The sequence below is a fragment of the Fulvia fulva genome, chromosome 5, assembly GCF_020509005.1.
Source record: "Fulvia fulva chromosome 5, complete sequence".
Lineage (NCBI taxonomy): Eukaryota > Fungi > Ascomycota > Dothideomycetes > Mycosphaerellales > Mycosphaerellaceae > Fulvia > Fulvia fulva.
The window spans coordinates 1,427,780-1,440,517 of record NC_063016.1 but is presented as its reverse complement, the minus strand read 5'-3'; the positions used below and the strand labels follow the sequence as shown (position 1 = coordinate 1,440,517).

The 12,738-nt window shown below is 47.9% G+C and overlaps 1 protein-coding gene across 1 annotated transcript; it reads right to left on the bottom strand.

Moving 5' to 3' along the window:
- Positions 1-10,669: 10,669 nt before the first annotated feature.
- Positions 10,670-11,377, bottom strand: CLAFUR5_05790 (uncharacterized protein; the record flags this gene model as incomplete). Its single annotated transcript, XM_047904938.1, has 2 exons — positions 10,670-10,943; positions 10,992-11,377. The coding sequence occupies 2 exons, from the start codon at positions 11,375-11,377 to the stop codon at positions 10,670-10,672; spliced, it is 660 nt and encodes a 219-aa protein (XP_047762268.1).
- Positions 11,378-12,738: the final 1,361 nt, after the last annotated feature.

Sequence of the window (12,738 nt, the reverse complement as noted above, 5' to 3'; positions counted from 1 at the left end):
ACAGAAGGATTCAATAGTCACTAGATTGCCAACGAGCCTTTGACAATTTGAAAGCTACGTTTAGCAAAGCCGGCATACTCGCACATTACGTACTAGGCAGGGAAACAGTAATAGAGACAGATTCTTCAGATTTTGTGAACGCCGGCGTGCTTTCGCAGTATAACGAGAATGGTGTGCTACATCCTATGGCCTTCTACTCGAAGAAGTTGAGTCCATAGGAGTGCAATTATGAAATCTATGATAAGGAACTGTTAGCTATTATCAAGGCTTTTGAGGAATAGAGACCCGAGCTCGCCTACGAGGTAGATGATAAGGACTTATAGCCAGTCAAGATTTACACCGACCACAAGAACCTAGAATACTTTATGACGACAAAGCAGCTAAATCGGCGACAAGCGCGTTGGGCTGAGTTCTTGTCACAGTTCAACTTCAAGATAATATACCGTCTAGGACTTCAAGGTACAAAGCCAGACAGCCTGACGAGACGTAGCTAGGACCTTCCGTAGGGGGTGGACGACCCTCGGAACCAGCATCAGCATCAGACATTGCTACCTCCTAAGCGATTCCTTAAGATCGCCTCACTATAGGCAACAGTAGAAGATGCGCCGGAAGAAGAGGAACTAGTACCGCTAAACCCTAAAGCTAAAGAGTTTATGCCTACAGAACGAGATGCGCCTACTGAACAACCGGCGACGCGTAAAAGTCAGCGGGAAGCCGAACTCGAGTATCGAATGTCGACGGCGTACGTAACCGATAACGAGCTCAAGACCGCGATTAAGGACCTATAGAAAGACCGCACTCCTACACTACTATAGAGAGCGAAGATTCACCTAGTACACTACAAAGTGGATGGCGACCTGCTATATGTTCGAAACTAATACGACGGCTAGAGCTTATAGGTACTAAATGACCAAGCTTTATAGACCAGGATAATCAAGATAAACTATGACGCTCTAGTAGCAGGCCATCTAGGACGAGCTCGTACTTATAAACTCGTAGCACGTGAATTCTACTGGCCTAGATTAGCGAGATCCGTGCGCAGATACACCGCGAATTGCCGCACCTGCCGTACAACAAAATCTCTGCACTCCTAGCCACTAGGATTACTACAGCCACTTCCTGTTCTAGATCGGCCTTAGAAACACATTGCAGTCGACTTCGTTGTCGGACTCCTAGACAGCACTCTTAACGGTATAGTCTATAACAACATTATGACCGTCACTGACAGGCTTACTAAGGAAGTCGAGCTGATCCCTATTGGCGCAATGACAGCACAGAATGCGGCAAGGCTTTTCCTTAAATATGTGTTCTGTCGGCGCAGGTTTCCTAACACCATTACATTAGACCGTGGCAAGCAGTGGGTTGCTACCTTCTAGAAGAAACTCTGTAAGATGCTCCGCACAAATCGTAAGCTGAGTTCTTCGTATCACCTAGAAACTGATAGACAGTCAGAACGCACTAACTAGGCGATGGAACAGTATCTCCGTATGTTCACTAACGAGGCACAGGATGACTAGGCAGAATGGCTGTGCCTTACTTAGTTCGCGATCAACAATCACCTGTCTAAGACTACTAGTGTGTCGCCGTTCTACGCCACCTTAGGATACAACCCTAAGTTCATAGAGCGAGTTGACCTGAACGCTAGAAAGGAGGGAGGACTGACCACTCTCTAGCGACTAGACGCGCGATCAGTAGAAACCTTTATACGTCGAATTTACGAGCTTCACAAACACCTTCAAGAGAATATACGAATGTCACAAGCTCTCTAAGTAGAGGCAGCAAACCGCTACCGAAGCATTCCTCTAGACTATAAGGTAGGTGATTAGGTGTATCTTAGCACCAAGAACATCCGCACGACTCGACTATCTAAGAAGCTGGACAGGAGATATGCCGGCCCTTACTAGATTACGGAAGTTATGCCAGCTAGACTCTCTTATCGACTGAAACTATCAGACGCTCTAGTAGGACTTAATAACTGCTTCCACACCTCACTACTATAACGAGCCGACCACCCCGATTTCCTACCACTTGAAGGGCAGCATCTGGCGCCGCTACCACCGATAACTATCGAACCTAACACTACCGAGGCTGATGCAGCAGCCGATATAGTGGCAGCACCTACGCATATATACGAGGTGGAAAAGATCCTTGACATATACACCCGTAAGCGGGCAGGCAAGGTGAAGAAGGGGCACAAGCGCAAAGTAGATACATAGTACAAGGTGAAATGGGCTAGATATCAGAACGAGGAGGATAGTGAGACCTAGTAACCTATAGAGGGCATACTTGAACACGCAGCCGCCGCTATTGTAGACTTTCACCATAACCGGCCGGAGTTGTCTACGCCTGTAGGCTTCGCAGCTCTATCTGACTAGTCCCTACCAGCCACTGAGATACTCGGGCTCAACTCGATTAGGGTCATTCCGAAAGACACCGTCACGAATGAGTCGCCTCGAGCCTTGCCTCTAATAGAATCTGCTCCGTACATATTCGATACTCGAGTGGAGCCTATAGAGCCTACAATGATACCCAACTTTGGTTATAAGGATCATACGCGAGTACGAGCCGAAGACAGACTTAGATCTGGGGCAAGCTAGCTAACTAGGCAACATGTTTCTCGAAGGAAGCCGGTCGAGGATAGTCTTAATAGAGCGAATACGATGTTATCGGATAACGACAGGGCACTAGAGGATGATTCGGCGTTCGCGCGATTATAGAGCTCGACAGGCAAGTGGCCTTACAAGGTGAATAACGCTTAGAGGACTGAGGCGTGTTTTGGGAGGGGGGGTACTGTCACGGGCAGCCCGCGACCCCTTACTATAGCTACGTCGGCCCGGCTGAACCGCGGACCTTCTGCATCGGGTTAGCGCGGCTTGGCTTTGCTTTATAACTTCGCCGCGCCTCGCGCTCCTCTTTCGTAGCTTCGTAGAACAACAACTATCTCATTCGGACCCTATAGTACGCGCGCCCTTACAGATAATCTCCGTCCTTTAGCTCCGGACGATAAAAGGTATAGTAAAGATAACTACTAGAGCGATAATAGGACCTAGATATAGCTAATAACTATAACGAGACCGGACCTAGCCTTCTTGCTCGGGAGAACTAGTATATATATCGCGGATCTAACTAAGCGGTATATAAAAGTACTAAAGAAGGTCTCGAGGTACCTAAGGTCGTTCCCCGACCTAGGGTTAATATTTAGGCGTAGCGGCGGTGTCCTAACCGGATACTCGGACTCCGACTACGCGATAGATCGAGTAGATAGAGTCTTAATCCTAGGACATATCTAGCTAGTATATAGTACCCCTATATCTTAGATAAGTAAGAAGTAGAAGTCTATAGTTACCTCGACTATAGAGGTAGAGTTTATAGTAATTAACGCTACTATAAAGTAGTCCTAATTCCTAGCGGCCGTTCTCCGAGTAATACGGACAAGGCGTAAGATAGGGCGTAAACGTATTCATACCTTAGAATCGAATAAGTTCTATAAAGAAGAGAAGATAACAAAGTCGCGAAGCCGCGATAAAGCAAATGTCGGGGTCAGGGTCTAGGGTCCGGGCGCGCTAGCGTACTAGGTCACGTGACACTAAGTATAGCCTTACGAGGTAAACCGTAATACCGAGAAATAAAATGCCTAGGCTTAGTAGGAGACTACTCTTTCTAACTAATAGTCTTAGCTAATAGGAGTACTATTGACGAACTACGGCTAGTACGTCTTATAGGGGACAATTAGGCGGCTCTAACCTTAGTTAGGGACGCCTATATCTATAAAAGATCTAAGTATATTAATGTTACCTATAACTATATAAGGTACCTCTAGTAGTAGAGAAAGATTAAAGTAGAGTACTACTATACTAAGGAGATAGTTATAGATAGTTTAACTAAACTACTAGCCGGTCCCTAGTTCTAGACCTTCGTACGATAGCTATAGCTAGTATAGTAGGAACAATTGTTTCCTACCTTACGATCTAAGTAGGAGTATTACGAATATAGGTCGGTAGGTATATTATATTAGTCGAGACACTAGTATAGTATTAGTACGAGACTACTATAGAGATCGTTATTATATAGTAAAATGTAGGTAAAACCGCTAAGGTATCGGGAAAGGAGTAGGGGCTAGAGATCTAGATTCCCCCTATATAGGTATAAGAGACTACGTATCCAATCTTAGGGAATATAACACCTTTATAACTAAAAGCTATTCTACTATATACCGTCGAATACTATATTAGTCCTTCCTCGTTCCCTATTACCTATCCTAACTTCTATATGTATATATACTATACCTACCTAATACTTACGTTATATAACGTACTTTACTACCGAGCGGGCTATACTACCGAGTAGGCCACTTTTACTAAGAACTGTACTACTTCTATAGATATAGCTATATAACTACTATTTTAGCGTATATTGTCTTTAAACGAGGCCAAACTGACCTTAGCTGTCTAGGCTACGAAACGCGACGCGATAATTACGAATCGACTTACTATAAAGGTATACGACGCGTCTCGAGCTATACTAGGGTATCGATTAAAAAGACGACCTCCTCGGGGTGACTACGAGCCTAATTCGAAGAAGCTTATAGAGCTAGAAGAGAGGGTAATACTTAAGTATATACTCGAGCTAGATCTTAGAGGTTTCCCGCTATTAAAGGCTAGTATACGAGTAATAGCCGATTTATTACTATAAGAGAAGGGTCTTAAGCCCGCTAGTCTTAATTAGATAGACAGGCTTATTAGGCGGTATCGTAAGCTAAAGGTTCGTATAATACGTAGATACGATCGTTAGCGAGCCCTAATAGAAGATCTAGATGTTATCGAGAAGTAGTTCTTACTTATACGTAATATAAAGGAGAAGTATAGTATCCTTAACTAGGATACCTACAACTTCGATAAGATAGGGTTTATAATAGGTGTTATTACGTCTTAGAGCATCGTTACGGGTTTAGAAAGGCGTAGTAGAAAGAGGAAGGTCGTTTAATAGGGTAATAGAAAGGGAGTATAGAGATAGCGTATTAGATAGCTCTTATACAAAGCGAGATTAGTAAGCTACGTAAGTCTAACGAGGCCCTTATATAGCGGAAAGTACAAAAGCGTAAGTATATTTAGTCTAGAGGGTCTCTAACCTTCGATAAGGCGTCGTAATTAATACCTCTAGAGGATACTAGGAGGTAGGAAGTGAGTAGAGAGTCGCTAGATAGTGTTCGGCTAGTACTAAGGCTACGACGCTATAAGCAATATAGATAGATAGATGATTCATTTACCCGTTGTGGTGCCCTCCGGCCCATGCGGGTTTATGTCTATATATGTTACTGTATAAGGTAGGAAACCTATTCCTAGGTAAAAACCTCCTCTCCTTCTCTAATAGCTTCCTTGCCATGAGTTCTCAGTTTTCCTTCCATTAGGGTGCACTAGTGTCATGGTGGTTAGCCTCTGACTACCTTGTCTGCAACCCTGGAGTTGTCCCCCTCTTCCTGCTCTCCTCCTCCTTCTTTCTCTCCTCAATCCATCTCTCTGTTTCCCTAGTAAGAGAGAACTGCTCCAAAAATCCTTGGTGGATGATCCACCTTGTAATTCTCTGGAGGTCTCCCTTATTGCTGATCATGGCTTGGAAGTTTCTGTTCCTTGCCCTTGCCCTCCATTCACCTCTCCCTGTACTCCATTCTTTGCAAACCAGAAGTCTATGTTCGACATTCTGGGACAGGTAGCCGCATGGGCAACTCTTGTCTTCGATACCTGGGACTTTTCTCTGATGCAGGTATGCCCTGACTCCGATGTGTTCAGAGCGGATTTGTATTGCTATGCTTGCTTCTGACCTGGTCAGGTCTGAGTACAGTAGGTAGTTGTGGCTACCAAACTGTTGGAGTGCCTTTGGGGTTCCTGGCCTCTGTGGGGTTCTTGTCCATTCAGTCTTCCAGAGGAGTCCTGCCATCCTTTCAGCTAGAGACTGTTGCTTCTTCCCTTGGCTGGCTGCTGATCCTCTCCCTTGAGCCCTTCTGTCCTGTTCCTGCTGGGCTAGGTGCAGCTGTTCTGTTAGTTCTTTGAACTTCTGCAGGTCCTGCTGCTTCTGTGGGGCTGGATTGGGTCTTGCTTGTCTGTGCCTTCTTGTGCACTGGCTCCTGATTTTGTTGACTGCCTTCTGGATTACTAGCTGGGCTGGGTATGCAGACGTCTTTCCTGCATACTGGTATCTCAACCCTTGAAGGTAGAGCTTGGCTGGTGGGGAGCCAGACTCCATTTCGACCACCCTTGTTGGAGTTGACTTGTATGCTCCAAGCACCTTTTTCAGACAGGAGGCTTGGGCTCTGCTGATGGGATCTGCAATTCTCTTTGGGATCTTGTCTTGGGCTGACCAGATCTGGGCTCCATATAGCATGGCTGGCTTCACAATGGCCTTGTACATAACCTTTGCTTTCGCAAATGTGGCTCCCCATGTGGAGGCTGTAAGCCTGTCAATTGATTGCCTGTTGTTGTCTGCTCTTGCCTGTGCTTTCTTGACCTGTGGTCCCCAGCTGAGCTTTGGATCCATCCATATTCCTAGCACCCTTAATTCACTTGAGGGTTCTGTTGTGTGTCCCTGAATAGTGATTGGGGCTTGCATATTGTGTCTGTTTCTGGCTCTACTGAAGTGGATGAGTTGATACTTCTCTGGGGCAAATCTGGCTCCATGTTTCCTGGCCCATTCCTCACATTCCTTGTGTTTCTTCTGCAAGATTCTGCAGTTCTCTTCTGTGCTGTCTGACCAGGCTAGGATGTTTGTGTCATCTACAAACCCTGAGGCTGATGTGTTTCTGGAGTTTAGCTTTGCTAGCAGGTCTGCTATAAAGAGGAGAAACAGGATTGGAGACATTGTTGATCCCTGTGGGATTCCTGTCTCTATAGGCATGCTGTCAGATTTGTATCTGCCCAGTCTTAGTCTTGTGGTTCTGCCTCTGAGGAAGGACTGGATGAACTGGACCGTCCAGTTAGGGATAGCCTTCTGTTTCAGGATGTGGATCAGCCTCTGGTGTGAGACATTGTCAAAGGCTCCTGATATGTCCAGTGAGAGGAGTGTGGCTGCTTTGTTGTTCCCAAAGTGCCACAGGGTCTTGATCTGCTCTGTGATAAGTTCCACAGCTGTTAGTGTTGATCTTTGTTTCCTGCCTCCCATCTGTTCTTCAGGAAGGATTCCATGTTCTTCAGCTAGGTTTGTCAGCCTTTCTGCTATAATCTTTTCTAGGAGTTTGCCTAGTGTGTTGAGCAAGGCAATAGGTCTGTATGCCTTTAGCTTTGTGTAGTCCTCTTTCTGTGGTTTTCTCAAGACCACAGTCAGTGACTCCTTGAAGTGTTTAGGGCAGTGTCCTTAGGCCATGCACTGTGAAAAGATGTTTGACAGTGCAGGGGAGATCTGGTCCTTGCATGTCTCGATGAACAAGTTTGGAATCCCATCTGGTCCTGGGGCCTTGTTTCCTGAGAGTGTCTTAATGATGCTCTTGATCTCTCCCTCTCCCACTGTGCAGGATTGCTCTAGTGGTGTTGGATACACACTGCCCTCCAGATCCTGCAGGTCAGCTTCTACCTGTGTGCCAAAGAAATGTTTCCCCAATGCCTGTGCCTTTCCTGGGAGAGTGTGTTGGATTACTCCTTCCTGGTCTTCAATGTTTGGAAACTGGGGCAGCATGTTTCTGTCCTGTGTGGGTTGTCTTGCCCACTTTGCTAGTTTCCACATCTTCTCAGGATTCTGGGTAATGGATCCAACTGTTGACCTCCACTCCAGCATCTTGTCCCTCTTGATCTGGGCCTTCTTGTCTCTGGTTGCCTGGTTGTATCTGTCCCATGCTTCCTGGGAGTGGCTCTGGGTAAGGGCTCTCCTGGCCTGCCTGGCTGCCTTGACCTTCTCTGAGCATTCCTTTGTCCAGAATGGCTTCTGGTACAGTGACTGTTTCTTTTCTCTGGTGTGGGCTGCCGCAGTTTCCTGCATTGTTCTAACCAGTTCTGCCACTGCTTGGTCTATGTCTAAGGCTGTTTCCAGTCTCCTGGTCTCTAGTCCAGCTAGCTTCTGTTCCAGGTCTTGTCTGATCTGTTCCCAGTTGGCTGCCTTCCAGGCCAGCTGAGGTTCTAGGTCTCCTTCCTGCTGTGTCTGTGTTTCAAACTCCACCTGAATTGGGAGGTGATCTGATGAGGACTCCAAGTCCTGGTTAACCCAGCATCTGGTGACCTTCTGCTGCAGGTCATGTGATGCAAAGCACAGGTCAATGGTGCTTGAGCTTGCTCTCTGTGACCAGGTAGTTAGGCCCTTTGGGGTAACTAGGTGCATGTTGTTGCTTTGGGTAGTGGAGAGGAGTCTGTTAGCTAGGAAGTGATGGGCAGGTGCAAAGTCTGATCCCCATGTAGGATGGTGCAAGTTGAAGTCTCCCAGCACGATGTGTTGGGAGTCACTCTGCAGGATGTCTGGCAGCTGTTGTAGTGTGCCCAGCTGGGTGCTGCTTCTGGAGCTGGGGGGTGGGTTGTATACACTGTGGATGTGGATGCTGCCTTGGTTGGTGTTGAGTCTGACTGAGGTGATGTCTCCCCCTTCCTGTTGGATTTGTTCCCAGCTGTCTGTTGCCATCTCTTTGCTGATGTACATGCATGTTCTAGGGGTGCCTTGTTTGGCTAGGAGTGTGTGATACCTTGGGTCGTTAGCAGTAGATGGTCTGTTAGATTTGCTGTTGATCCAAGGTTCCTGGACTGCAATAACTAGGTGTTTCTTTGGGTCCAGTGCTTGGAGAAAGCTTCTCTGGACCTTGTGCTGGCTTTTGTTGACGTTGTACTGGATAGTGGTAAGATTAGGTGTCTCAATCATGACTCATCCATGCTGGTCTCCTGCTGGTCTTCTCGTGCTTCCTGCTGCTGGCTGCTATTTGGGATTGTGGTAAGGTTGAGCCTGCTTTGTGACGGGTCTCTTCCTGCAACCACAATTGATTTTGGTCTACCCATAGCAGGGTGGCCTTGGGCCTGTGTGGTCTCTTCTGTTCTGCCTCTTTTCAGAGGGTTGTAGACAGTCCTTAGGGGTTCTTGGGTGATTGTCCCTGTCTGGAATCTGATAGGGGTGTTGATCCTGGCTTCTCTTGCCCTCCTCTTTGCCTCAATCCTAGCTGTGCAGTCTTGGGACCAGGAAGGGTGTTTCTTTCCACAGCATGCACATCTGGCTTCACTCTTTGGGGCTGTGCAATTCTGTACTTTGTGGCTACCAGCACAGTGGGAACAAGTGTCCTTTTGGCTTGGGCATCTAGTAGAGATATGACCATACTGTTGGCACTTGAAGCATTGCAGTAGTCTGTGGGTGCTTCTATGGATTTCTGTGTCCATTCTTTCGCATTCCCAGAAGATGCCCTTGTCAAGCACGGTGTTTGCCTGTTCTACAGTGCCTATCCAGAGCACTAGAGAAGACTCTCTCTTTGTGTCCTTTGTCTTTCTGTTGACCCATGCTGCTTTTGTGATCTGTAGCCCTGAGCATACAGCCTGGTTCTGGTCCTGCAGCCTCTTAAGGTCTCCTTCAATGTCAAACTTTGTGGTCATCCCATGGGCAATAACCATATTTTGTTGGTGTGAGACCTTAGCCGTCTTGCCTAGTTTGACTGTCCACTCCTTCTGTGTCTCTAGCCTCTTCCTGTCTTGCTCCTGTGCTGTGAACAGCTTAAGGACACCTCCCTTCTCTTTCCTGGCTCCAATGATGCCTTGTATCCCAATCTTCTGTATGATCTCCTTGCCTGACAGGCCCTCAATCTCTTTCTGCTCTTGCTGGTCGGAAATGTAGACCTTGATAGCTGTTTTCTGGGGGGGAGGGTTTTGGGATGCAACTGCTGCCCAGGTTGGTTGGCTTAGTTTCTGGCCTTCCTGTGTCCTCTTCTTTGCTGCTGCTACTGTCCTGTTAATGATCTGTCCTGTTTGGCTCCTTAGTGCCTTTAGCCCTCCAAGGAGCTCCAAAATCATCCCCTTAAGTGCTCTTTCTGGGTGCTCGCCATCTCCTGCCATTGCCATTGTTTCTGCCTTCCTGCAGACCTCCTTCCACTCGTTACTCTCCTGCTCCTGGTCGTTTCCTGCGATCGCTATCATCGTGTCTCTCTGAACCTTATTCCCTCTATAAGCAATATAGCGAGTCGGGGTACAATATACGTACCTATTAAGTAGACTCGCTAGATAGCGAAGAATCTAAAGAGGAATTGTCCTCCTAGTAACGATTCTATAGGATGTCGTCGTGTTAAGATACCGTCGTAATTAAAGTAGAAGTAGTATAGTTCTTAGTAAAAGTGGCCCGCTCGGTAGTATAGCCCGCTCGGTAGTAAAGTACGTTATAAATATTTTTTATAAGTGCTCTAGTTATTAAGTTATGCCCTTTCTACGAGGCTATGTACTAAAAAGCGACTTGCGCTCTTAGCCTGCGTACAGCTTTGCGCCCGCTTACGGTATAGCGTAGAAGCTGAGACTACGTAGGCTGAGTACCTGAGCTTATAAGCCGGTGCCTGCCCTGCCAACCTGCTCAGGCACGAGCTTTGCGGGGTCAGGCACGCGAGCACGCGAGCAGTCACGCTAACGCCGGTATTGCTCCGCCACATTCTGCGTGCTTACATTCACACTCCCTTCCATTCACATTCCCATTCTACTTCCTAGCACGGGTCTTCATCTATCAATTCCTCTGAAACTCATCAGCCTCCTCCGCCTCCGCCTCCGCCTTCCCCTGCACCAGCTGCACCCGCGGCATGAGCCGCTCGAATCCTCATCTCCAGCCCGAGCAGCACTGGTATGGCCATAATCTCAAGTGCCTGGCCCAGCTCCACGTACCAATCAATTCTACCATCGCCAGAACTCATGCTCCAATTTTGGTTCATATATGCCGCCAGTACCTTATCGTTCGCAGCATCCAGGAGCTTGAAGTCCTGGCTGCCCATCCTAGACGCTCCTAGAAATTTGTCGTGCGTTCTGGACACCGATTAGCGAGCGTTTCTGTATCACGAACGGGAGATTGACCTTCTCCAACAGAAATGGCGTCCTTGCAACATAAAGCCATACTGCTTGTTGCTAAAGATCCCGCTTTGGACTTTCTCCCATAGATCCCGGCCAACAGCATCGCCGTATGCAACAAGGAAGCTCGAACTCATTGTTCGAAGCTTCACAGCCGCGACAACAGGTCCATTCATGGAGCCTTTGTGAAGGTTGGTCTGCGGAGCGGAGAAGAACGATCGCTTCGTTTCTGCCCACAGGAGTGGCCGGTTGTTGTGGCGGATCTGCAGGTGACGAGTATTGAACGCTTTCGTATTGACGACTTGATAGGTCTTGACAGGACCATTGTATGCCGAGAACATGGTCGCAGAGTTATTGTACTGGAGGCTTGTTCCGCGTTTTTGGAGTGGCATTAATGGGGTCCGTATTGTACGCCAGTAGTGCTCAAGAAGTGGCTCATCCGTCGTTCTGGAGAGCTTGTTGATGCTGGGTAGTGCACAGCTTGAAAGATTTCACGTGTGATTGTGTCGGGTCGGTTGTCAGTTCAGCTTTGAACCTATATGCGCAGATGATCATGGGCTGTGAGGCTGTACAAATGACGTCTGGCACGAAGGATGCATCAGTTGACGGCGCAGTCCTAGCGACTAGCCAAGCTCGGCGAGGATGGCCACGCCGCATCGCGAAGTAATGCCATCCTATAGCAACAGCATTGCCTGTTGCTATACCGGGTGGTTTGTGACCTGCCCAATGGAGAGCGTGCAGTCATGACTACTGTGTCGCCCACTTCTTGTGGACGCAGGCGTGGCCTTGGCAGTGGAACAGACCTCTGTCATCAAGCAATGCGGCCTGAATGTAGCATATTGTCGCCCATATCCATGACCGGGTGGGGTCCGAGGGTATATTAGGCTCCTCCTAGTACCATAAAGAAGTGCAATACACCGCAGTGAGGCTCCAAGACGCCGCATGGCCATTGTCACTGAGCATGCGTGGCCGACAATCAACGAAGCTAGGTATAGTCTGCGCCATTTCGATGGATTGACTGTTGTCCACGTCCCAGGGTACACATTCGTCCCGCGCTTCACGGCGAGCAGGATGGAAATGTTGTCAATAAAGTAAATTTTGTGTTGTTGAGAGAATTGGAAGCCATGAACAATCGAGTTCTGACCAACATCGATCGGCTTTGTGAGCCGAACAAATCTTGTGACCTGACGCACTTCACTTGCTATACTCCGCACAACTACATTCACTCCAATGGCCAAACGACCGATGCTTCACGGCGCTCAGCAAGCCGCACGTGATCCTATACTGTTGCGATTAGGGTATGGCCGGGACCATCTATCGTCAGCAAGGTGCGGCGAATGGCGAGCATGCCGTAGCCGAGAAAGAGGCAGTCTGAGCAACATCTTTGTCTGCAAGACTGCACGAAGACATAGTCTCTGCGGCCTGTTGCGCCCCTGTCACGCTGAGCGATCACAAGGAATTCGCCAGCATACTTTACAATGCTCGCCTATCGAGCTGACCATCAGTCATCCATAAGGCTGATCTGGACAGAGCCATACCTACCAAACATGCGATCCGATCAGGAAGCCACAGGATAACGCGATTGCGGCAGACAACCCTCTCTGCGGTGAATGAGCGAGTCCGACATGACCAAGTCAGCATTCACGCAACATTTGGGACTAGCGCTGATGGAAGTGATTCGCGAGTACCAGAGCATGAAGTGAATGGAGACGAGACTCTTCACTTCACACACAACACACAACACACAACACAC